Source organism: Apus apus, chromosome 18 (genome assembly GCF_020740795.1).
Source record: "Apus apus isolate bApuApu2 chromosome 18, bApuApu2.pri.cur, whole genome shotgun sequence".
In the NCBI taxonomy this organism is placed as follows: Eukaryota; Metazoa; Chordata; class Aves; order Apodiformes; family Apodidae; genus Apus; species Apus apus.
In genome coordinates this window covers 4,099,503-4,123,138 of record NC_067299.1, presented here as the reverse complement: position 1 = coordinate 4,123,138, position 23,636 = coordinate 4,099,503, and the positions used below count along the sequence as shown (strand labels likewise).

The 23,636-nt window shown below is 46.8% G+C and overlaps 2 protein-coding genes across 5 annotated transcripts in view; both read right to left on the bottom strand.

The window, feature by feature from the left end:
• Nucleotides 1-4,698, bottom strand: part of CLTC (clathrin heavy chain) — a 31,667-nt gene extending 26,969 nt beyond the window's left edge. Inside the window, exon 1 of one of the 2 annotated variants that reach the window (XM_051635487.1) lies at nt 4,519-4,698. In XM_051635487.1, the coding sequence (XP_051491447.1) occupies nt 4,519-4,560 (42 nt within the window). In that variant the 5' untranslated portion in view covers nt 4,561-4,698. The remainder of the gene's footprint in view (nt 1-4,518) is intronic. The other variant, XM_051635488.1, reaches the window with a different exon arrangement.
• Nucleotides 4,699-6,701: 2,003 nt separating this feature from the next.
• Nucleotides 6,702-21,085, bottom strand: DHX40 (DEAH-box helicase 40). Of its 3 annotated transcripts, none has more exons than XM_051635890.1 (17): nt 20,814-21,085; nt 20,439-20,584; nt 19,973-20,092; nt 18,585-18,815; nt 18,328-18,394; nt 17,636-17,767; nt 16,175-16,274; nt 15,650-15,736; nt 14,982-15,164; nt 14,398-14,478; nt 13,552-13,709; nt 11,413-11,527; nt 11,013-11,121; nt 10,596-10,690; nt 10,248-10,317; nt 9,624-9,852; nt 6,702-7,771 (listed from the first exon to the last, which is right to left on the bottom strand). In XM_051635890.1, exons 1-17 carry the CDS (start codon nt 20,950-20,952, stop codon nt 7,632-7,634), a joined length of 2,202 nt encoding a protein of 733 aa, XP_051491850.1. In that variant the 5' UTR covers nt 20,953-21,085; the 3' UTR covers nt 6,702-7,631. The 3 variants fall into 3 exon arrangements, with proteins under 3 accessions (XP_051491850.1, XP_051491851.1, XP_051491852.1); XM_051635891.1 differs by having other exon boundaries at nt 6,702-7,768; XM_051635892.1 differs by having other exon boundaries at nt 20,818-21,034.
• Between the last annotated feature and the right edge of the window lie 2,551 nt (nt 21,086-23,636).

Here is a 23,636-nt window from a genome sequence, read left to right as displayed (position 1 = left end):
TATTCCCAGCCTTCTGAGAAGCATGGAGGCCCTTGACCCGCAGTGAGTCACATCAGCTCTGTCTCAAGGCCATGCCTCACTGGGCTTAACTCCACTAGGTGGGCACCAGGCTGCAGTTCAGTCCATGAAGCTTAGCAGAGCAAACTTAAGTCACACCAGATTTATATCTGTGCTGATCTGTTAGAGCTACAGACTGCAGCTCTGTGAAACAGGAATCCCACAGCCAGCCAGTGCCTTCAAAGTACTTCATGTTTACCAGTGCAAGGTAAGAACTGCAGTCTGTGACAGGCTAGGAAGTTCTGTTCTCAACAGATAAGAGACCTCTATAATATTCAAGAGCTCTTCTATTTCTATATCCTTCCTATTTTCTGCCTCACCCTCAACAGGCTGAGGTAGCCATCCGGTCTCAGCAGCCACAGACGGTGACTGTCTCAGCCACAAGCCACAGCTGAGGCTGTACCTGCTGGAGCTCAGAACCAGCAGCTGTCACCACAGATCTGAGGTAAGTCAGGGCAGTCCCAGCATGGAGCACTAATGAGCACTGCCATCAAGACCAGCAGGCCTTCTGTGAGGGACATGCCAAGAGGAATAGCTTATAAACTGCTTAACTCATTGTTCTATCCAATTAGTTGACACACACACACTCCTCAAGTCACTTTGATTCTTCACAGCATTCTTTGTTATGGATTCTCCCTCACTGGTTTTAGGAATTCAGATTCACTAGGAAGCAGAGGGCAAGAGCCCCACCAGAACAGCATCAGGCACAGCAGTCCTCTAACTCACAACTTAAAATACCAGCAAAAGACTTCACTGCTTCAAAATAATGCTGTGACAGCAGATGTGGTGTTCTAAGAGATACCAAACTGTCTCACTGCCAGCACAATACACGGAAGCTTTTTTTTTTTTTGGTCATTGTTAGATGGAAGCAGTAAATTTGCAAGTTGTAAATTTTTAAGTCAGAAGTAAATTTGTAAATATGATGTCTCAGCTGTCCAGTTTTACGCAACTGGCTCTTTGGCAGAGCTATGACTTGAGAGTCATCTAAGTACTACCAGGCTGGAACAACACAGCCACCCCTCAGGTTTGCTCCATCAATTGCCAACAGATAGAAGAACCCTCTTCCCAGGTTAAAAAGGGCAGTTCTGTCTCAGCATCAAGCACACAGCATGAGCTGACAGTCTTCTGTCTAGACAATAATGTAAAGTTTTTTACAAGGAGCTTTAGGCTCAGAAGAGTATTTGTTAATGCCTTAAGTCACACCAGTACAGGGGTGTGTCTTGTCCAAGTTCAATTTCCAGGTATTTCAGGGCAGTGTGGCTAAATTAAAAGCAACCACCACTCAGCACCTGCTAACTTGTCTGGTTCCTTCTCACCCATTGTAATCTAAGAACAGCTTCACACACATACTATGCTAATCAGTTGTGTTTTACTTTCACCCTCGAGGACACAGAGGCACCAATTCAGGTGCAGCCAGATTTGCAATCATTCAACACACTGAACTCTGATCTCCCACTACATGCCCACTGGACTGTTTCCTCCTGGCTACTTGAAAAAAAAAAAAAACAAAAAACAACACAACACAAACTTAGCACTATAAATTTTTATAACTCAGGTCCAATAGCTTTGATCATTTATCCTTGGAAATTCCCAAAGAAAAAGGTTCCCCACACTGTATTGTTGATGTTCTTCTGTGGCAAGGCAGGCACCTACAATAGACAACACACTGATAACATCCTCCGTGTTTGTGGCTACCGAGATTTCAGAACTATCTAACAGGTCTCAGACAAACAAGAGCTGAATTTTGTTTTTAGGCTTCACCTTGGAACTATCCAGAAAGCTCACTGAGCACTAGTAAGCTAACTACTTCCCACATCTTACTTGCCCAGACTGAATCTTCAGCTCAAACTGCAGGCACCAGGCATGCTGTACTGTGTGCCCAGGAGACAAGATGTTCAGGAGCTTCTAGAGCCCTTAGCTCCTCTTTCCCACATCACCTAACCCAGATGCTGACAGCAGCAGATAATGCCAGCAGGCTCTGGGGAGTGTGATGTGGAGTGCAACTGGGCTGATGCTGAAGACCACAAGCTTTGTACAGTTACTTGACCGTTTTCTGACGTGCAGTAGTGGATCCATGGAGAACTAGGATCATACCACACCTACTCCAGACTGCCAGTTTTCTAGGGCAATCAAAAGCCACTTTCAATAACAGTCTTACAAGAACTTTCTCATTCAAATCTATCACCTGCCTTTTTATGAACAAGGCTCCAGGTGGGTACCTTTCCTTTTGTTAAGCATCAGCTGCAAACTTACCAGTGTTGTGCAACACCTGTATGACAAGTTTCCTCAACCATGTAGGTCAGGCCACAGTTCAAGAAACTGTATTACTGAGTCCATGAGAACCTCCTATGAACAGCCTGGAATGTGCTAAAGCAGTTCTGGATAGCAAAAAAATGTCAGTGTTTCTGCTCTCCAAGTTTACTCCAACAGCAAGACAGATGTTTCAGCATGAAACAGTGCCTGAGAGAACTCCAGTTCCTCTGAATTTTTTCAATGAAATAAAATGAGGAAGTTCAGCAGGTCCAAAAAACTGAAGCCTTATGGGCAAAGCCACGTGCATGGAGGCTCAGGAGGACGGACACAGTTTTACAGAAGGTCCTGCTCACATATGCACTTGTAAAAGATCCTGGTTAAGTCAGTGCTCTACATTAAGTAGGAATAAGGGGGGGGAAATACAAATAAAAAAATAGATAAATCAGTCTTTAGTCAGAACAATCATATTCCACTGTTGTGCTGGATCAAAACCTATCAGCACTTTTGGAGTGAAGCTGATGAGTTTCATTACATAATAGTGCTCATGTCATCAGACCTGGTAGCAGGTCACATGCAAGGTTTGTATCTTAAATAATGTATCAGAGATGCATTTCCACAATACTTTATTAAGACCTAGGCTATCCAGAGGAATGAGTTTCACCTGAATAGACAGAACCTTCCCAATACTTTGCTCTAGACTATGCCACTACCAGGAGAGAGCACTTGCTCAGAGCTGAAGTTCTGTCCAGCTGATGAGGTTCCCCTGTCAGTGCTGCTCACCAAACAGACCAGGGCTAAACCTGAGCTATGAATTCTGACCTGGTTTTGAACTAATAACTAAGTAAAATTATCCATTGTTCAACAGTGAACCTAGCTAGATAAAAACCAAACACTACAGCATTTTTTTAAAACCTAAAAGTTACACTAGGGCCAGAGGCAAACTGCACAACAAAAAAAAGTATTTTGCAATTGATCTTTTAACAAAGTGTCTAGAAATTAAATCATTTCCATTTGGGTCAGAAACCAGTCACTACAAACCATGCAAATCCATCATCAATGGATGCTGATATCCCAGGGAAGCAGTTACTAGAAGCCAGAACACCTTGCCTAGGTATGTCAATATAACTTTTATCATTCACATTCTCCTCAAAAAACACTTCTTAGCAGCTCAACAGAAGCTCAGGACAGGAAGCCTGGCTGATGGCTCCTGGTACGTAGCCCTATAGGGTTGTCAGATGGGAAGTGAAATTGCACAACTTTGTTACCACTTCCAGACCCCTCCCTGTGCTCCAGCTTCACCCACAGACCTTAAGAGCTTCATGCTTGTTTCAAAAGGTAACCTCGCATTCCTGCAGCAGGGGGATTCTGGAACCTGCTCCTAGTGCTTTTAGAAAATCATGATAAAAGAACCTAAAGGCCATCACCTGGAAATCACCTATTGGCACCCAGCTGTAATTTCACGGTCCCCAAGCCCAAAGCTGAGCACAGAGCTGGCAGCTCTGCCTGCGCTGCACAGCGGCACCGCAGGGAAGCCCGCAGTAGCCCGCACGTTTCCCTGCAATACGCGGTTTTTCTCCACAGAAACCGACAATACAAATCAGGACGTCGATAAAATTATTTATTAAATCTCCACGAGGATAAGAAACCTTGGACTCATTTAAAAAAAATTACAGATCCAAGCTGCCTCCGTTTATTGTTTGTCACCTCGTTAATTTAACCAGCCCCCCCCCCCTCCCTTCGTTACCGACCCCCTGGAGCGGGATTTCCCCCGCACTGCTGCGGGGGGGCCGGGCTCTCCCCGGGAAGGAGCCCCCGGGAAGGAGCCCCCGCGTCCCTCCCTCCCGCCCGGCAGGTGCAGCCCCGGGCCGGGCGCCAGCCTCGCCCGCAGCGGCGGGACGGAGCCGGGCAGGGGCGATGGGCCCGGGCACAGGCTGCCCCGCCAGCGGGGCCCGCAGCCCGGCCCCTCCCGCCCGGGCCTGCACGGGAAGGTGCCCTTCGGGGCGGCTAAAGGCGCTGCCCGATTCCAAGGCGGGCAGGGCCTGCAGGAGGAAGGGCACCCCGCCCCGGCGGGGCCCGGGCCGCCTCAGGGCCCCGAAGGAGACGCGGCCGGGCCCGGTTCCCCCCGCTCGGGCACCGACCCCGCTCGGCCCGCGGGCGCGGCCCGCCCGCCCCGGCGCCTCCTCCCCCCGCGCGGCCCCCCGCGCTCACCTGGAGGTGCTCCTGGAAGCGGATCGGCAGGATTTGGGCCATGGCAGCGGGCTGGGGCTCCAGGCCGAGGCCGGACCGCGGTCACGGGGCAGCGGGAGCGCGATGGCGGAGCGGGGCAGCGAGCGGGAGCGCCGCGGCGAGCCGGAAGCTGCCCCCGCCGGCGGAAGGATACGGCGCGGCAGGAAGAGGCCGCCCTCACCTGCCGGGACCGGCCTGCGCTGCGCCGGCCGGGCGGAAGGATCCCGGCGTGATTCACCCGCCGCGGGCCCAATGGGAGCGGCGGAAGGATCCCCCCACCGGAAGGGACTATTTGCAGCCTCCTCACTCCCTCCCTCCCCGGCCTTTTTTTTTTTTAAATTATTTTTTTATTTTTTTTGCCACATCATGCGACCGAGGGGCGGCTGCGTCACTTCCGGCCCGCGCTCGCCGCCCCGGTGGGTCACGTGCCGGAGGGCAGAGCGGGCGGGCGGGCAAGGTGACTCCGGGGGGGGGGGGGGGGGGGGGGCGGTTGCCATGGAGACGGGCGGGGCCGCCCCGGCCAGCACGAGCCCCGGGAACGGGCGGGAGCGATTTGCCCCGGCGGGGCTGCCCCCCCCCCCCCCCCCCCCCGGACCTGCCCCCTTCTCTCCCCCATTTCAGAACCATCCCGGGGGGCCGCCCCGAGCTCCTGCCGCGCCCTGGTCGGTAGGGGATGCGTCTTTCCTCGCTCAACCCCAACTAAACCCTTCATTACAAAGAGAAAACCCAAGTCGGGAAAGGTCTCGACCGGTCCCGACCTCCTCCTTCCAGCGCAGCCCCGGGGTGTGGCCGTCCCAGGGGGGCTGCAGCGATCCCTTGGGACTGCCGGGACGTCCCTTCCCGCACCGCACCGCCCCTCGGGGCCGCAGCATCGTGAAACTCGACATTTCCCTCTGTGTGTATTAACTTGGCGTGTAACCCCGGCCCGCGGGAGCAGGTAAAACCTCCCTCGAGCATTCCCAGCTCTTCACCACGAGGGCTGGAAGCCCCAGCCCGGGCTTTCCTTCCAGCTTTCCTTGAGATTTTGCAATCTCATGGTTTCTTTCCTCAGACCGTTTTTGCTTCGTCTTCAATTCCTAATTTAAAAACCTCTGAACAGCCCTAGGACACGAGGGGAAAAAAAAAACAAACAACAACACAAACCAACACAAACCCACAACCCTCCTTTCTTGCTCTGAGAAGAAAGGAAAAAAAGCATAATGAATAAAATCAGACAGGATGAGGATCTGGCAAGAGACAGGCAGCCTGGCTCCTCAGCTCGGACCTCGTCTGTCTTTGATGTCATTTGACTTGGAAGCAGCCATGACACTGCAAGGATCACACAAACTAAAGAGCTCCTGCAACTCACACTATAGGTTTAGTCCACAGTGGTGGCTGCTCTAAAGCAGAGTCTGCAGAGGGGCGTGACAGAACGAGCCCCTTTTCCATCCGAACACGGGAGAAAGGGGCCCGTGGAAGAGGAACTGGAAACCAGCCCCTTTCTACAGATGGATCACTACCAGCAATTCCTGGATTTGTGCCTTCCCTAAGGGAGGAGAGAGGCACTAGGAAAGGAACAGGCACAGAAAAGGAGCAGGGAGCAGCGATTGGGCAGCGATTCTCCTGCCGTTAGGAATTCCAGGGCTCAGATTGGCCGGGCAGCAGAGGCATCAGGGCTGGCTCCTGCTATTGCCGGTGACAGCTGCGGGGCTGCTGCAGTTTTAAGCCTCTTACAGCCTGGCCAGGCAGCTCTGACCCCCCAGCAGCCACTCCAGCATTCCCAGACAGGAATCACCCCTTGTCCCTACACTTGGCCAATCCACAAACCAGCCTCAGCTTTTTCATTTGAACAGCTTCAATCAGAGAAAGAGGGACAGTTACCAGAGCTGCTCCCTCCTGATGAGAAATCATCTTCCTCACAGGAGAATCCCAAGGGTTTTGAGAGCTTATGCTCAGCTGCAGCCTGTGCAGTGCAGAGGTGGAAAGCTCTGCCTTTTACACCAAGTGTCACCTGAACACCAACTGAAGGTGACACATGGTGCAAACAACTGGGCAGGAAAAGTGACAGCAGGTTGTTCCAGTTTTGTTTTGGAAAGTGATACAAATTCTTCCTTACTGAAAGTAAAAAACAGCAAAAAAAGACAAGCTCCAGCCTGAAGCACTGGAACATGTTAGGACAATTCAGGTGACAGAAGGGGATTTCCTCTTTATTGAGAAGGAAACAAACTTCATGATCACAAAGCATCTTTGTTTTTTACATACCTGAGTTGAGGGAAAACAAAACAAAACAGCTAGTTATTTCCTTGTGTATTCTTCCTGCACATTAGAAACTCATTCTTCAGGCAGAAATCTATACATTTTAAAAATAACAGTCACCAAACTCAGAAAAACAGCCCACTAGGCAGAAGATCTGCTGAGGGACTTCCCTGAATACTGGATTGACTGCTGGGGGTTATTTTTGCCAAATGGAAAACACACAGTGCTAAGTCATCCCTGACCAGAGAAAAATAAATCTGCATTGCTAACAAGAATGGGAAAACATGTACAAAATACTTTGAATACAAAGACATCTTCAGCCAGAACCATCACTGTACATGGTAGAGCACAATACAGAGTGGGAACAACACTGTGACAGAGAATGCAGGGGGCAAATGCCCTTTTGAACTTAGACCCTGATAATTCCAGCATTAAACAAAGCCCTCTGCTGAGTTGTGTATCAGCAGAAAGATTATCCAGCCACAATCAAAGTCAAGTGGATAAAATGGGACAGTTCCCCTCCTTTTAAAAAAAAAAAAAAATGAAGACATTTTTATTAATAATGGCACTGAGACCACCCAGACATTTAAGTCAACTAAATGCCACAGAACTGGCACCACCTCCACATTTGAGGCCACTACATTGTTGACTGTGTCATGTGCCAACAAAACTCAGCTTGGTCATCTCTCCGTGCTGGATGCAGCAGAGGAAGATTGTGTTTCTGTGCCTCAGCACTCCAACTTACCACAAAGCAGAAGTTTCCCTTCATTCCAGTTAGTCATTTTGCATTATGCAAACGTGCCCAGAACAACTGCACCAAACTGCCTTTCCTCACAGCAGGAGCAGAGCAGCCATGACAATTACCCCACTTCTTTCAAGGGGCCACTCAGACCCTGGGCTCTTTGCTGCTTTCTCTCAAAATAACGAGCTCGGGCATCCAATATGGATTTATCATCATTCCTTCTCTCCATCTTCTTTGCAGAGTTGTCTGTGACTCCTTCTGGGGGGAGAGGAGAGACAGAAATATACTCTTCCGGGTGAAAAAACAACCAACCAAACCAGCATTACACTTCCTCCTATTTCTAAAATGTCCAAAAAAGCCCAACAGAGTCTCAACTGTTTTTTGAGTCCCTGTCAGTCATTTGAGTCCCTTCCAGAGAGGACAGACTGTATCACAGCAGGGAAAGAAAAATAAAATTAAATTTAAAAATCATGCCTTAACTGCCATGTCAATATTTGCAGCTGGGCTCATGTTGTCCTCAAACGTGTATCTTGTTTTTTATTGTAACAGATACTGCACATCTTGTGTTTCCATCTCTTCACTAAGTTACACCTCTCTATCTCAGGTTTAGGCAGGAGAGGAACAGCACTGGGAGCAGGAAAAACAGAAAGCTTGGAATAAACTACCCTTATAAATGTCCAGAGATGGGAGGAAGAGGGAGGATAACACACAGATAAAGGAGTGGGAAAAGTCAATGCTCCAGATCAGGCACCGTTTGAAATGCACATTCTCCCACTGAGCTGAGACCTTGGGAGGGCTTTTCACAGAAGAAAAGCAGGAAATATTTTCAGTTTACAATAAAATTCAAAATAATAATAATTAAAAAAAAATAAAATTCAAAGACTCTGAGAACCTAAAGTATTGTGTGAATGAAACAGCCAGAGCAGCCTGCTCCTAGGGCTCTGGGCACCAGATTCTTTGATGTGAAGGAGCTTTAATCAGCACTCTTAATTTGTAATGATTCTGTTTTGGAGCCAAATAATAATTCAGCTCATGCTGCAACCTTTCCTTCCATTGGGCACTAATTAAGCCTGTCAGCTATTCAGCCACCTATTTTCATGAAGCTTCAAGAAATACATCATCTCCAAGGTCAGTATTAATCTAAAATTAATTTGCAATTGCCTGGTGAAGTCAAAAAGTGAAGAGGGACAAAGAGAACAAAGCTCAGCTCCTTGGACTTCAGATAAATAGATGAGGCTCCTCTCTGTTATCCAATAATGCAAATATCCTTTCCAGCACATTTATAACCAAAGTCAGTTCCAGTTTTTATCATTTTAAAAGGTTGTTTTATAAAATAATGCAAGGCAGAAAGAGATGCTGGTCTGGGAACAAGAGCCTGTATTTGTTCTGTTGTTAAGGAAACTGAAGAGAATCTATACAGCCAGGGCCTGAGCTCTACATTGAATTCATGTTTTGGGAGGGTCAGCTCAGGAGTAAAGAAGCCCACAAATACTCAGCTGCTGTATGAAACCTGCTGACAGAAGAATGCAAAGAATGTCAAGTAGATAGATCAGTTAGCAAGCATCAGTTTTCAATAAAACTGACTATTTAAACACATGGCATTAAATAAATTGTCATAATGAGGCATTCACCAAAATGTGCTACTTTTTCCTCTGTGCTTTTTGTTTGGTGGGGTTTTTTCCAGTTGTTTTTGGGTTTGGAGTTTTTCTTCCCTTCACCCCCACCCCAGCACTTAGGATTTCTCCATCTCAGGACATGAATACTTTGGGTAGATACGCTTTACAAGCTTAAATACTGGTCAGACTCAAAATGCTTTTATTCAACTCTGTGTTATAGCAAACAAAAAGTAGGGGGGATCATGACAAGAACCAGCAGACAAACCACTACATGGATTGCTGAGGCAGGAAAAGGGTTGCAGAGCTGTAGTAAGACAAGAGAACAGCTAGAGCTACACATATCAAGCATATTAAGCACATATCAAATATGTTAAGTACACTCAGAGCAACATCTACTAGTCCAGGATGCATTCAGTGACATGATGTATACACACATGTCCACAACAACCAAGGAAACCTCCCAAACCACAGACACAGACTAGGAATGTGCTTACCATACTGCCTTTTGAGGTCCTCCTTCTGCTTCCACTTGGTTATTTCCTCCTCAGTCACTTCTTCCCGTGCCACACTGCTCAGTTCATAGGCATCAATCTGATGCAGCCTGGGCAACAAGTCTTTGACCCACTCATAGCGAACGGGACACACCGTCCGGACGTAGATTTTGGAGGTCACTGTAACATCATGGAAGATGATCCACTCTAGCAGAGTCTCCTGGTTATACAGCTGGAGAAGTAAAATATGATTTCAGAACTGATTAAAAAGGCTTTTTATTTCTACAGCACCCTCCATCTTCCAACGCTTCAGATGCAAGAATGAGACAAAGCTGACATTACCCTGCATTTTCAGGCAGGAAAACTGAGGCAAAATGATTCGCTTGGAACTGCCCAGGCAATCCAAAGAGCCAGAGGGAAAGCTCAGCTTGTGTCACACTCATTTAATAAGCCAAACATTTACCAAATTTGAAGAAGTGAGGCTCTTCCCCACTCTCTAAATGAACACTGCAGCAGTGCTTCTCCTGGCCATAAGTCAGCACAAATCAAAGAGGACAGGGAGAGCTTACAGGGACCCACATCTTACTCCTTTTATAGATCCTTTACTAACAGAATTTGGTCACTTACTGTAGATGAAGGATGGATGTAGACTGTGCTGCCATGCCCATCCATTGTGCAGAATGTCCTGGCTGCAGATCTGAAAGGTTTGGGAAAAAATATATATGTAATGAAACATACTTTGCTGTGATAAGACAGCAGCACTAACCAAGGAAATCAGAAGCAGCACGGAAGAAAATATTCAAATATATAAGCAGGGGAAGATCCTTCCAGAATAAACCATAAAAAACACCACCTCCAGCTACAATTGCTATTTCACTATCTATGGCCTTACCATTCTGCTTCCATGTGCAGCTACACCTCTAAAGAATATGCATAATGTCTTTTCCATTCAGTTCCCCAAACTTCACTACTTACCTCCTAGCTACATTGATGAAGTATCCAGCACACAGACATCTTCTTAGAATTTCAGTTCTGGAGCCTTCAAATGTCTCTTTAGGGAAGTCTGGGAGCTTTGTAAAGAAAAATCAACAAGCATCAGGATCTTTGCTCATGAAAAAGTGGCTCTACCCTCTCCAGCTCATGGATTTTAAACTGTGGGTTTCTCATCCTATGGAAACCACGAGGAAAGGAGGAAAACTTTCCTTTGTGCTTGTTACCACCATCATAGCTGTCAGTTACAGAAGCTACAGCAAGGATGCACTAATAAATATCTAAGTGGATTAATTTCTGCTGGAGAAAAGCAGCAGCCACCTGGCAAAGGCTCAGTAGTCCAGTACATGTCTTAAATATAAACTTGTATAACTCATTATATATAAAGTTTATTTTTTTTACCTGTTTCAGTTTACTGATTATTTCCCGAAGTTGCTTTTCCACACTAAAAGCAGATTTTAAAGCCCTCCAATGGATCCAGTATTTCTGGCACCAAGCTGAAGGAGACTTGCTGAGAACAGAAATACTTGTATTATAAAGAAGCCCTTTGTAAGCTGAAGGCAGAAAGTTGCCTCTATTTTTTGTTATGGTCGTACAAAGAGGGCAACCTACACAGGCAGATACTTTGTTAGTTTAAATAATACATGTCTTGATAGAAATTACACATCACAATAAGGAATGAATCTGCAATTAGGCAAGAGGACATGCAATTGCATATACACAATATATTTTAAAACTATCAGCAGCAGCTGGGAGTTATGAGCAATGCAAAATTCACTTACTGTAAGGGATCATTTTATACCTTGCTTTGCACTGTTCAAATATATTTAAGAGGGTTGCAAAGTCATTGCATCCTCCCACTTGTGAGGAGAGTTCCTGGTGTTGAAGTTCTGCCTCCTTTTGCTTCTGAGGATCACCTGAGGAAGTATATCTCATGTCAACGAAGTAATTTTTATTTATCACGCCTGCTTAATTTTCTATCAGCAGCTCTCTGAAGTGTGGTTGACAGCCTTGGATCTTTAATCCTATTATTTTTAGATTTGCCTCTCCTCCACAGCTGCAATTACAGTTCTTCTCCTTTCACTACTGCTGAATGACAATACATAGATTCTATTAAATCTGTGATTAATCTCATCAGTCAGCACTAGAGGAAAACTTCTGGTCTCTCAGAAAGGTTCTGTGTATTGCTCTCTCACAATTAATTCACATGCAGACATGGAACAGCAACCTTAAACAGCTCACAGGGATCAGGTGAAAGCTCTGTTCTGGGAGAAAAAAAACAGCCTGTTGAAACCATCCCATCATAGCAGCATCTCATCTGTTTAACTCAGCTTTTGTCCTAGCACTCAAGTGCCATAGTAATGAAGGTCTTAAAATAATAAGAGTCTAGAAAAAATGTGGTCTTGTGAGTTCAGGGGGAATTTACCTTCATTAAATGCTAGGAATGTGCCAGGGCAAAAGCAACATTTCCCAAGTGTTATTTCAAGTTCTAAACACCCAAAGAATTTCTTCCTCAGCACAACCTATTCCCCTTCGTAGAGAGGGATATGGCTGCAGGGTCCAATGCAGTGCATGGCTGCTGGGCTGCAGATCATGTCTGTGGCTGTCACAAGTAACTCTGGGGAAACCAGGAGGTCTGGTCATGTCCACACTGCATAGGAGCAAGTGGACTTGAGGACTCTGTGTCCTAATGTGCAGGGCTGCTGGAGAGTAAGGAACACGTACGCTCTATCAGCTAGCTGAACAGATAACGAGGGCACACTGCCAGAGGGAGGATGGGAAAGCAAACACACATTTGTGGGAATGAGAAAGACCCCAGAGCAGGACCCAGGCTATCAGCAGTGTCAGCAGTGTCTTCAGCTGCTGCACTAACGGGCACAGTTAATAGACTACAGAGATAACTGGAGAAGAGCCAATCAGTGACTAGAAAGGACAAAGGTCTCCCACAAGGACTGTGCCACACAGACTATATGTACTGAAGTTGGGGGCTTAAACGGGGGGACAGACTAGAGGGGAAAGGAGATAGGAAGCAGGACATGGGAGACTGGGTTTATCACCCATGAGAGATGCCCACTTGGAACCACAGCAAAATTACTTTTTCCATTTAGAAAAATGGAGGCAGTGACAAGATGAGCTTCTCAGAGTAACTTACAAGATCTGTTTGGCTAAGTTGAACAGAAAAGCCAACCCAGAAGCAAGCCCCATTCCTTAAAAACAAACAAATCAGTCCTGTTGTCTGTACTTAGACCAACAGTAAAACATATGCTCTGGTGTCTTCCAGTTTTTTTGGTGTTTCTTCTTTTCCCTCCTGGAACAGTTTTCCCCAGATGACCTCTCAGCAATCCACTCGCATATGTTGCTTCACAACCTTAGGACAAATGAAACCCAATTCCATGCTATTTTGAAGTCTTTGGAGCTATTTTGAAGTGTTTGGAGGAGCTGTTGTCCAATTCCCAGCATGCCATGTGCCCTCACTCCAAGACCACAGACCACAGAGAGCTCTAAAAGCCTATGGGCAAAGTGCCACTTTGTATTTGTCCTAATCTTGACATTCTTCCCCACAGATCTGCTACCATGTACCCTGGGAGACAAGGCCTTGCACTTGAGGAATCTCCCTCCTAATGCACCATGAGGGTTATTTACAGCATTAGTTTCAGGTAAATAGGTCTTCCACGAGTGTTGAGTCCAACTGAGGAGACCAGCTTGCTCCCCAGCAGGAGTCTCCTGACTCTCATAAAAACACTTGTGCTGCCATTGGTCAAAATGCAGCATCAGTTCCCACTTCATAACCTCGAGGTACATCTGTGAGATACCCTGACCTCACAAACTCTTAGCACAGAAAATTACTGAGAGCAAAAAACCCCAGAGAGGGAAGCTGTAGAAAAGGTCTCCAGGTGAGGCAGTGTGTGCTGAGATGTCCCTGTCCAAGCAGAATTCCTACCTGGACGAATGAAGACGTTTTCCACAGACAACATGGCTGCAATGGGAAGCAGCAGATCTTCACAGTCAAGAGAAGCAGCTTTTATGACAGCACAGGTCAGGTTGGGAGGGAGGGGAAACTGCACCAGGAATTCACCCAGTCTTGTTACGTGGCCTCTCCTTATCCCAGGAAAAGATTCAAACATAAGATTCAACAAAATTGTATTTAAATGTCAACAGAAACATGCACATACAGTGTCAGCCCCCACATACAAAGAGCATGACAGCAGCTCTTCCCCATGGCCATTCTGACCCTGCAGGCTGTGTGTGCCCAGGGAGGTGCTGGAGACACGAAACAAGTGTCACCAGCAGAAGAATGTTTCACCTTTCTCTGCTTTTCTTATGCTTCATGGCAGGCAAAGCCTTCCAAATGCATCAGATTTTTTTTAAATTATTTTTTTATTTTCTCTCTTCAAGAAGAATTCCTGGAAGCTTAGGATAAGATCTTGCTTCCCCATCTTGAGTTCTTGGATGGGCCTCACAGCTCATGCTAGGCTGCTTCATCACAACAGTCTGGGATCTGCTGTCAAGAACTACAGCCCAGAGAGTTGATGTAATTTGTCTGAGGTCACTCAGGAACTCCAGGATGATGTGGTGAAATTAATCTGTATCTCTGAAATCCTAAGCCATGCTCCAAACCTAATTCTACAGAGGGTATATGAAACCTCAGTAGTTAACTTCCTGGTCTAATGAGGAAATACATTCCACTGCCAGAGGAAGTCCTTCAGTCCACATGAACAACTCATCAACTTCAGTCAAACCATTAAATTTTAAATTCCTGCAGTGACTACACCCCTTTGTTTTTTACCTGTCAATAGCACCACACTGGTAAAGTTCCTTGAGAGCTTCCAAAATATGCCTTTCTTCAGGGCAGTCCAAATAGGGAAATCTAGAGGAAAAGACAGTAAAAAAAGTAAACCAATCTCCCTCTTCAGCCCCTGTATACCTTTGTTAGCTCTCGTGTTTCATTAAAATACTTTTGTAACCTTCCAATACAGGTTTCTGACGAAAGTGCACATAAACATCTTCAGTGCATGGGAGTGCTACTACAAGCACAGCCTCAAGCTGGAGACTTACAATGATAAACCCCAGCATGGCACGTGCAAAAACAAACTGTATTTTCTGCAGACGTATGATCCTAAAATTAAACAATTCCAAAGAGATTAAGCTTTTAAAATATTTATGTCAGTTAGAAGGAGCTAGTTTTGGCAAAACCTCAAACTGAACTCAAGCTCAAGATCCAATCTGGCATTAAAGACAGAAGAGAAAAGCTGATTGTTCTGAAGTGCCACAGTTGGCTGGGGACATAATCCTGTCTGCTGGTGCCTGTGCTGCTTTGCTGCTGAGACTCGGGGGGGAAAAATGATAATCCTCCCCCTCCATGGAGGTTACCTTATGACATCATGCACGGAAAGGCACTTCAAGGTCAGGATCACAGATGTCAGACTGGTCCTCTTGATCTCTGGGACGGTGTGATCAGGCATGCACTGCTCCCAGAATTCCCTGCTGTAGAGCCGGTAGCTTTTCCCGGATGATGTCCTGCCTGCCCGGCCAGCTCGCTGCCTGGCTTCACTCCTGCCAGGACAGAAAGGCAGGGACAAACCACAAATCATCCAAACTCTTGATCCCTTCTGCTCTTATCCAAAGAGCACCCTGTCATTATGGGAAATAACAGCAATTCCTGTGCTTGTAGATGGAAGATGAGACTGTGCAGCTGCTGAGAAACCAGACGGACCCAGCAGAATGAAGCAGCATTTCTGTGTAAAGGAAGATTTTTTTTTTTTAAGCTCCTCTGAATCAGGCTGTTGTGCTCAGCAAACACAGGGATGACATGTGAGCCTCTTCAGACTACAAACAGTGTATTGTCAATTCCTTCTTAATGCCTGTAACTTATAGGAAATTATATGTCCTGAACCACTTTCTATTCAGCAGCAAACAAAATGGCTTTAAATTAGAGCCCCAAAGCTGCTCCTCCTCACTTTAACTTCAGATCAATAATCACACAGTATTCTCAGAGCAACTCCCAGAAACACCAAGCACATGACCTTTTTAAAACTTACTTTGAAATGGGAACCACCTCCAGTATGTCCAGACCAACTCGGGGATTATGATTCAACTGCTTCACAAATCCACTATCTACAATGTATCTGAAAAATAGATTCACACTCTGTCAGAGGAGAAAACAAAAGAGGTGTCAGGAGACAGACAGGTACCTGCCACATGGAAATCCTCAAAGCAAGACAACAACTACCCAATTGCTGCAAACAGGTAGTTGCACTGGTCAGTTGCAGCCCTGCAACAGTTCAGTCTACAGGATGTCACAGAAAACTGAGACTATGTTGATTTAATGGAGCTGAGATTTGATTTCAAACTAGGGTACAGAAATATTAGTTGTCTCTAAGACTACAGAATAGTACCAAGGGGTTTGTTTGGGTATTTTTTATTCACTACACACAAATAAAAAAAGCAAGAGCTGATTATGGGGGAAGTATAGTAGCAGAAGGAAGATGTGTTTTTCCAAATCTAGTAAAACTTCCTCAATTATTCCCTCTGTTAGAGCTTTTATGAAGGACAGGAAACAATACCTGACTCCTTCAATGGTCAGGGATGTTGCAGCAATGTTTGTGGATACCACACATTTCCTGATGCCTGTGGGAGCTGGCAAAAATATTCTTTTCTGTTGATCTGAAACAACAAGTTGTCAGTCAAACAATCTGTTATAATACAGGGCTCTGATTTCAAACCACATCTCTAACACTGTGCAGATTTACCCAAACACTTCATGAAAGTCATCTGGATGAAATCAGAAAGTGAATCCCATAATATTCTAAAATATGGATTCAGTATTATTTTAGCAAATAACCAAAGGATATTCACTTTGTTGCTTGAATATTCAAGAACATTTTGAGACCAGGAAAGGCTGACTCTCCTGGATATTTCCTTACCCAGAGCTAGGAAAAACAAACAAGATGTCTGGACTAAATAGAATCTTCATGAAGGGTTTGAACAATCAGAGCAAGTGAAGGTGAACATGAAAAGATTCTGTTAAATCCCCCAAGTTTCCAGCAGATCTTTTAACATGTAACAAAGCAGCATATGCAGTTTCCATTAATTCATTTGGCTCTCCAAGGAACAAAACAGGAAGGTAGAATTTCACCTTTACCCTGAGGTTTTTCTCATTTATTATACTTGAAAAATATAAAATTCTCTTTAAGGAAAATTCTCTGTTGTGTATTTTAAAAATGTTAAAATACAACAGACTCCCAGCAACTACCACCAAAGAAAGAAACAAACTTTCAGTCAGGAATCTAACACCCATCGTGGAGTAAGGAAGATGTTATACCTTTCTTTTACACAGCTTTTTATTTTGCTCTCTCAAGGAGGTTAAAATTTTGCTCCCTCTCAGCAGATCATGACCAGATCTTTCCTATCAGCAGCCCTTCCAGACAGGAATTGCTGTCCTGCTCTTTTGGGCACTTATTCAGCCTCCTGGCACTCTACACACTGCACCCACACACCGACACATCGCGCTCGAGTTCAGCTGAAAATACAGTGTCTGTCAAGATCAAAGGCCCTTCGGTTTTCATTCTTTGAAACTAATGGTGGTTCTGCTGCCAAATAAAACAGATCAACTCCTTCTGTACTTTTGTATGTGGTGTAACACTGTACTGCTTCTATCTTCCCTTACAGGTTTGCTCTCACCACCAAACACCTGCTGGCAATATCTTTTCCATCTAAAATAACCCATGAGGACCTAAGACAGACTTCTGAACTTCCACTTAGACAAAGCTGGAGACCTTGATGGTATGTGAAGCCATTTCCAGTGGATATGAACTTTAACTGAAGGCTTCAGTGCAAGGGCAGAAGAGGCTGAAGTTTGTTTAGTTGAACACAACAGAACAGCTCTACAGTGTTGTAACAAATAGGTTAATTAATGCCATTTTCTCCAATCACAACAGAAGCCTTTGAGTAGGATACTGTTTATATCAACTCTTGCAGTCAACATTTATGTCATTTAAGTTCCATAGGACATTATGTGCTCTCACCTGTTGACATGGACCCATACAAGGGTAAGATAAGCAGGCCTTCCACAGAGCGATCATGCACTTCGTACCTGTAATCAATAGATTCTGCCTTCTTGAAAAGTAAGTCACAAGCTCTTTCTATCTCAATCTGACCTAAAAAAAACCACACAAGAGCATTTAAGTGACCTATTTAGCTACAGCTCTGCCCTCCCATCTTGCAACATCTTTAAACAAAATTGTTTTGCTCATACTAAGAGTCATCAACACCCTTCCAAGAAGAAAGTAGTACTTAATGAGAGTTAGCTCAGGAGGTGACATCCAGTCTTCCCACAGTGCCTCCCACCCAGGCTTTTCCTTAAAAAAAATGCATAAAAGTGAGTTCCTGGCCCATAGATTGATGTAGGTTTTTGCAACTAAAGAAGTGTTCCCTTCCTGAATGAATAATAAAACAACAAAGACAACACAGAGTAAACTTGGCACAGGAAGAAAAGAGCTTATGCAAATTTTTAAGCTAATATTTTTCCTGTCTGATCTGACAGGCATGGATGTAGCTACAGACACTCTGAAAAATCCCATTTCACAGGACTACATGCCTCAACCTGCAGCTTTTCCTTCTCCACTTACTGCTCTGGAAGAAACTACAGTCACTGGAAGGATGCACTGGAAGCAATGCCATGCTTCACCTAGAATAACCGTCACTTTTTAAGTCTCACCTGTCAGGAAAACCAAGATGTCACCCTCTGGTTCATTCAGGTGGATATTCAGTGCCACTTTTACAGCCTGAAACGAACAACAAACAACCCAATAACAGCTGGAATCCCACTTTCTCTAAAACTCATGGTGCCGATTAATTCTTCACTATATCCTGTAGAGATGTGAAGAACACAGTAATACAGCAGCTAATTCTTATGGTCACAGATGACAAGCATACCAAAAACACAACACAGAAAAAAAGCACAACAGGCCAGACCTCTGTAACATAGGCAGAGCTGCCCACATCCCGTGGGCTGAGCAGGTTGCAGAATATCTCCTTGACAGGATAACTTCTTCCTGGAATATGCAGCACTGAACAGTGTCCAAAGAACTCCGAGAGCTTGTCTACCTCCAGGGTGGCTGACATCACCACCACTTTCATGGCTGTCTCCCTGTCTGGGGGCTTCTTCTGTAGGAACAGTTTCTTCAGCAAACCAAACAAAATATCCTAACAGAAAAACAGATGGAAATTACATTAGTATCCCAGCTCCCTTAGAAATGCCTGACAAACTTGGAAGGGACTGATTTTATCCCACAGATACAGTGAAGCCAGAAAATTGCATCTTCAGGGCCTAGGCACTCAGAAGGACACACACACTCACTCTGTCCCGTGAGCATCCTAATTAGTTTCTAGAATGCAATTAGTATTTTTAACAGCTCTTCTCACAGCCTACAAACTGAATCAGTGTGACTTAAAATCCTTTGGTTTTCATTTTTATCTCTCACAGGCAAGTCATTTGCAAGCAGTTACCTCAGATTCATTTTAAAAGTCATCTCCTTTGTTCAGCACATCACCTGCCCTCCTCTGTTGTACTATTTATTGTTACAACTTCAGCAAGTTTAGTACACTCTGCAGTGCTTTAGATTTCTTAAAAAAAACCCTTTAATTTAGTTATACTCAGATGATGTAGGAGTAACTTCTTACATCATCCTTGCTCAGAGACTTGCAATAGCCTCAGATGCTTGAGGGCAGAAGGGAGATGCAGAAAACCTTCTCCCTCTTCCCCACCTGGACTGGGAGGTTGTTTGACACACGACACAGTCTCCTGAGGACTGAGTGACCTGAGTTTCACTCTGCTTGCCAGAGAAGGGTCAGGGTGACATTTGATAGCTTTTTGGTACTTGGGTCAGTCTGGACACTTCCATGACCCCAAAAGCCCTAATCTCTTTGGCACAGTCACACACACACCCTACGAAACGTTAGGCCTTAGAGTGAGAGATGTTCCAGGGCTTTGCATGTTTGCATTTTTGGTTGTTTGGTTTTTTTTTAATTAGGATTCTAGAGGTTTGTGTTCACTGTGCTGGCTTCAAAGTCTTGGAAATTTTGGAAAAGTGTCCAATAGCCAGCTAAGTTTTTATTGCTTTCAAGTACAACAGCAGCTACAATTCCAACAGGATCACCAACTGCATCTTATTTTCAGATTATACAGGACAGAATAATCAAAGCAGCAATTCTATGGTCTTAGGACAGCAAAAGCACAAAGTGCATCCATGGCAAGTCAGACGCAACCCTTGGGGATCGTGCAAAAGTGAAAGAAAGGTCTGAGTGGACCTCAATAAAGGAGAAACAGTGACCCAAAAGGACAGACACAAGGTGACACTCACAGTGCTGAGGCTCCGCTCGTGGGCTTCATCCAAAACGATGACACTGTACTTGCTGAGAAGAGGGTCTGCCAGGATTTGCCTCAACAAGCAGCCATCAGTCATGTACCTGATGGCAGTATCCTGAGAGGTTTGATTAGACATTCAGCTGTTATCCTGGATTTTTACTTCAAAGTCCAGAAAAACACTTCTACATAGATCACACGTGTCCCGAACACACAACCAGGTTGCACCACAGGTGCCTGGCAGTGTTTCACTTGTAAGGTGCTCACATAACTCTACCAGATGAATTGTGTGATACACACAACTGCAGCTTCACCTCAGCTGGGACTGATAAAGCCCCAGGAGCAGCAACAGGGCCGTGCTGCTCCACAGAGAGGCCCACAAGCAGGAAACCGAGGCACAGCCCACTGATCCCACCACAGCCTGCCAGGACACAGGAGGGAAAACCCAGTCCTCACAGCCCTACCTCGCTGGTGCAGTCATCAAAGCGGACTTGGTACCCGACGAGGCTCCCCAGGGCACAGCCCATCTCCTCGGCCACCCGCTGCGCCACGGAGATGGTGGCAACGCGGCGGGGCTGGGTGACACCGACGGCCCCGTGCCTGGCGAGCCCTGCGAGAGAGACGGGGAGAGCAGGGCCCCTGAGCTGTGCCGCCCACGCTTCACGCACAGGTGTCTATGCAACACGGCCGCAGCTTTTCAGGCTAAACCTTCAACCAAGGCCACCCGGCCTCAGCGCAGGGACGTGGGCACAGCCTGGAGGGTGATCTGCGGTGATCGGTGCTCATCACCCTGGGAACCGAGGGGCCTCTCGGGGCTTTCCCTCCGCCCTGGCCGTTACCTGCCTCGAAGAGGTACTTGGGCAGCTGCGTGCTTTTGCCGCTGCCCGTCTCGCCGGTGACGATGAGGAAGGGCTGCTCCCTCACGGCCTCCACAAGGGCCCGGCGGTGCCGGCGGATGGGCAGGGCGGCTGCCTCCATGGCGGAGGAGGAGGAGGAGGAGAAGGAGGAGAAGCAGAAGGAGGAGGAAGAGGAGGAGGAGGAAGAGCAGGAGAAGCGGGCGGCCCTGTCAGGCACCGCGCAGCCCCCCTCACGTGACCCCCGCCGGCGCGCGCCGATGACATCCTCTGTTTACGCCCGGCGGGAGACGACACGCCCCGCCCCTCGCTAAGCCCCGCCCCTCTCTAAGCCCCACCCCTCTCTAAGCCCCGCCCCCGCTCGCCCCAGCCCCGCCCCCCCCGTATCCCCGCCTCAGATGAAGCCAAAACGCAATTGTTTTATCCTCAAAACGTGCTTCATTTCTTTTGCCAGCAGCCCTTGCCCCTTCCTGAGGGGCGCTGCCGGCGCAGGGGAACCCAGGGGCTCCCCCCCACACCCCGTCCCCTCCAGGTCTGGCGGGGCTGGACCGGCTGAACGCGGCTGTGCGGCTCCAGCAGCCGCTCACCGCCCGCGGGGCGCCGGGAGGGGACACGGTGCGGGGGGAAACAGCTCCCTGGCATCACAATAGCTGAGCGCAGGATGCTCAGATCCGCCCCCCCCGCCGAGGCCTGGCACGTCGGTGCACTGGTGTGCGGCCCGAAGGTGGCAGGCGATGAACGCTCAGCGCGGAGCCCGCCCCGGCTGCGCCGAAATCCCGGCTCCTGCCACCGCGCTGAGCGCTGCCCAGACCTCACGACGCTGGTTCCCCTGACAGGTCCCGCGGATGTTCGTGTTTCACCCTCCATTAGGCCGGGTCAGTGACAGGAACCCGCGCAGGACGTTTGTCATCCCGCCAGCGTCGGATTCAGGCCACCTGCTGCCACCGGTTGTCACCGATCGCCTCGAGTCCCAGCCCTGACACAAAGGGATTAGGATTCACCTGCCGGCTCAGGCAGCAGGGCAGGCTGAGCCAGAACGCAAAGCACTCCAAAGCTCGGAAAACGTGACATCAATCCCAGCGTTGCCAAGATCAGATGCATCGAACCTATCAATTCTTCTGTCTACAAACCGGCATTGTAAAATCAGGGCAGATAAGCTGTTTTTCTGCCCTTACTAACCCGGAGAGGAGAGCACTGCAGTACCTGGTGAATTGCAGTACCACAACAGCCCTTTCCCAGCCCAGGAATACCAGTATTTTATTCAGGCAGAACAATTCCCAGCCTGGATCAACTAAGGCCACGTTGCCACTGGTAACTCACAGCATCCATGGTGATCATACACACTGCTTTATTATTTCTTATTAGAAACTTCCAACACACCCACGTGATGCTTTTTGCTATACATTTACTAACAATTATGTCATGGTTTTCATAGATACATAGACAGGAAAGTATGCACCTTCTGGTTGATTTCATTGAAATCACACACTGCTTTGGGCAGACACAGGGGTAGGTAAGGTTTTTCAATTTTCTTTTTTCTTTTTCTTTTTTTTTTTTTTTTTGGCCTCCTAGCCTGGGAATAGCAGATTTGGCTTTAATCAGCCTCTTTGCAGTCTTGAACTTTGTCCTCCTGGAATACAGTGCCATTCATTTAAGGATTTCCCTCTGTCTAATAAACATTAATGCATCACACCCTACAATTCCCTTGTGATCTTATCTCAGTTTCACAGATGGGGAAAACAAACAAATTAAGGGGTCTGCACACACCACAAATCAAAGGCAGAGCTGGGGGAAGCACCCAGTAATCCCAGCACAATTCCCTGCTCCAAAAACTCTGAAAAAATGCATTTCTACTAATGCAGCTGCTCTGGCTGTGACTGCACCAGGCAGCATGGTTACTTCCAGGCTAACCAGGAAGAATGGAATTGCTCTTTTCCCAAGGTTTAATTTTATACATAACTGCAAATTCTGTGAGGGGACAGAGCTCTGCCAGCTTCCAGTACTGGATTTTTTTCCTGGGAATGTGTTTTTCCCCCCCCCCCTTCTGAGCAGAGGATATCTTTTCAGATGGGCAGAGATGTAGCAGGAGATGGGAAAAATTCCAGTCCCTACTTCTACACCGTGGGTTTATCCATCTTCCCTGAGGAGACAGGCCTGACTCCCTGGGGAATTTTCTTGTCTGTGCTCTGGACAAAATGGTCCGTTCCATGACGAGCACAACATCCCTTGGTGCCCGTGAAGAAAACCACATTGACTGATTACATGGAGCAAGCAAAGACAGGTAATTGCCCTGTGCCTGGCCTCTCTAAGCAGGGCCACTTTTCTAGAGGAAAGATCCCCTAGCTGGAATTTCAGTACAGACAAACAACAAACCAATGCTCCCTGACTCCTGCCAGACAACCAGCAGTTTTCCTGACAGCCAGGATTTTTGTGGCACTGTCTGGGAGTCATTACTGAAAAGGTGTTACTCCTAAAGCAGGGGATGAGCACTGTCAAAAGGTGTTAGACACAGCAAAAAAAACCCCACCACCCCCACTCCCCCCTTTACACCTCCATCTGCTCCCTCACAGTGCCTTGCTACCAAACATTCAGATTGACACATTTTATTTCAAATTTTGCTCCGCTTTTTAAAAAATTGCTTCTTGCTGAAGACAGAATCAGCTGCCTTTGCCTTTCTCCTGCATAATGAGTAGATTTTCCCTGAATTCAGCTGCATGGAAAACAACAATTCCCTTCTCCCAGGACAGCCAGGTCACTCAGAATGGCATTCACAGGGTTTTGCTGCAGGAAACACAGCCCTGGCACAAC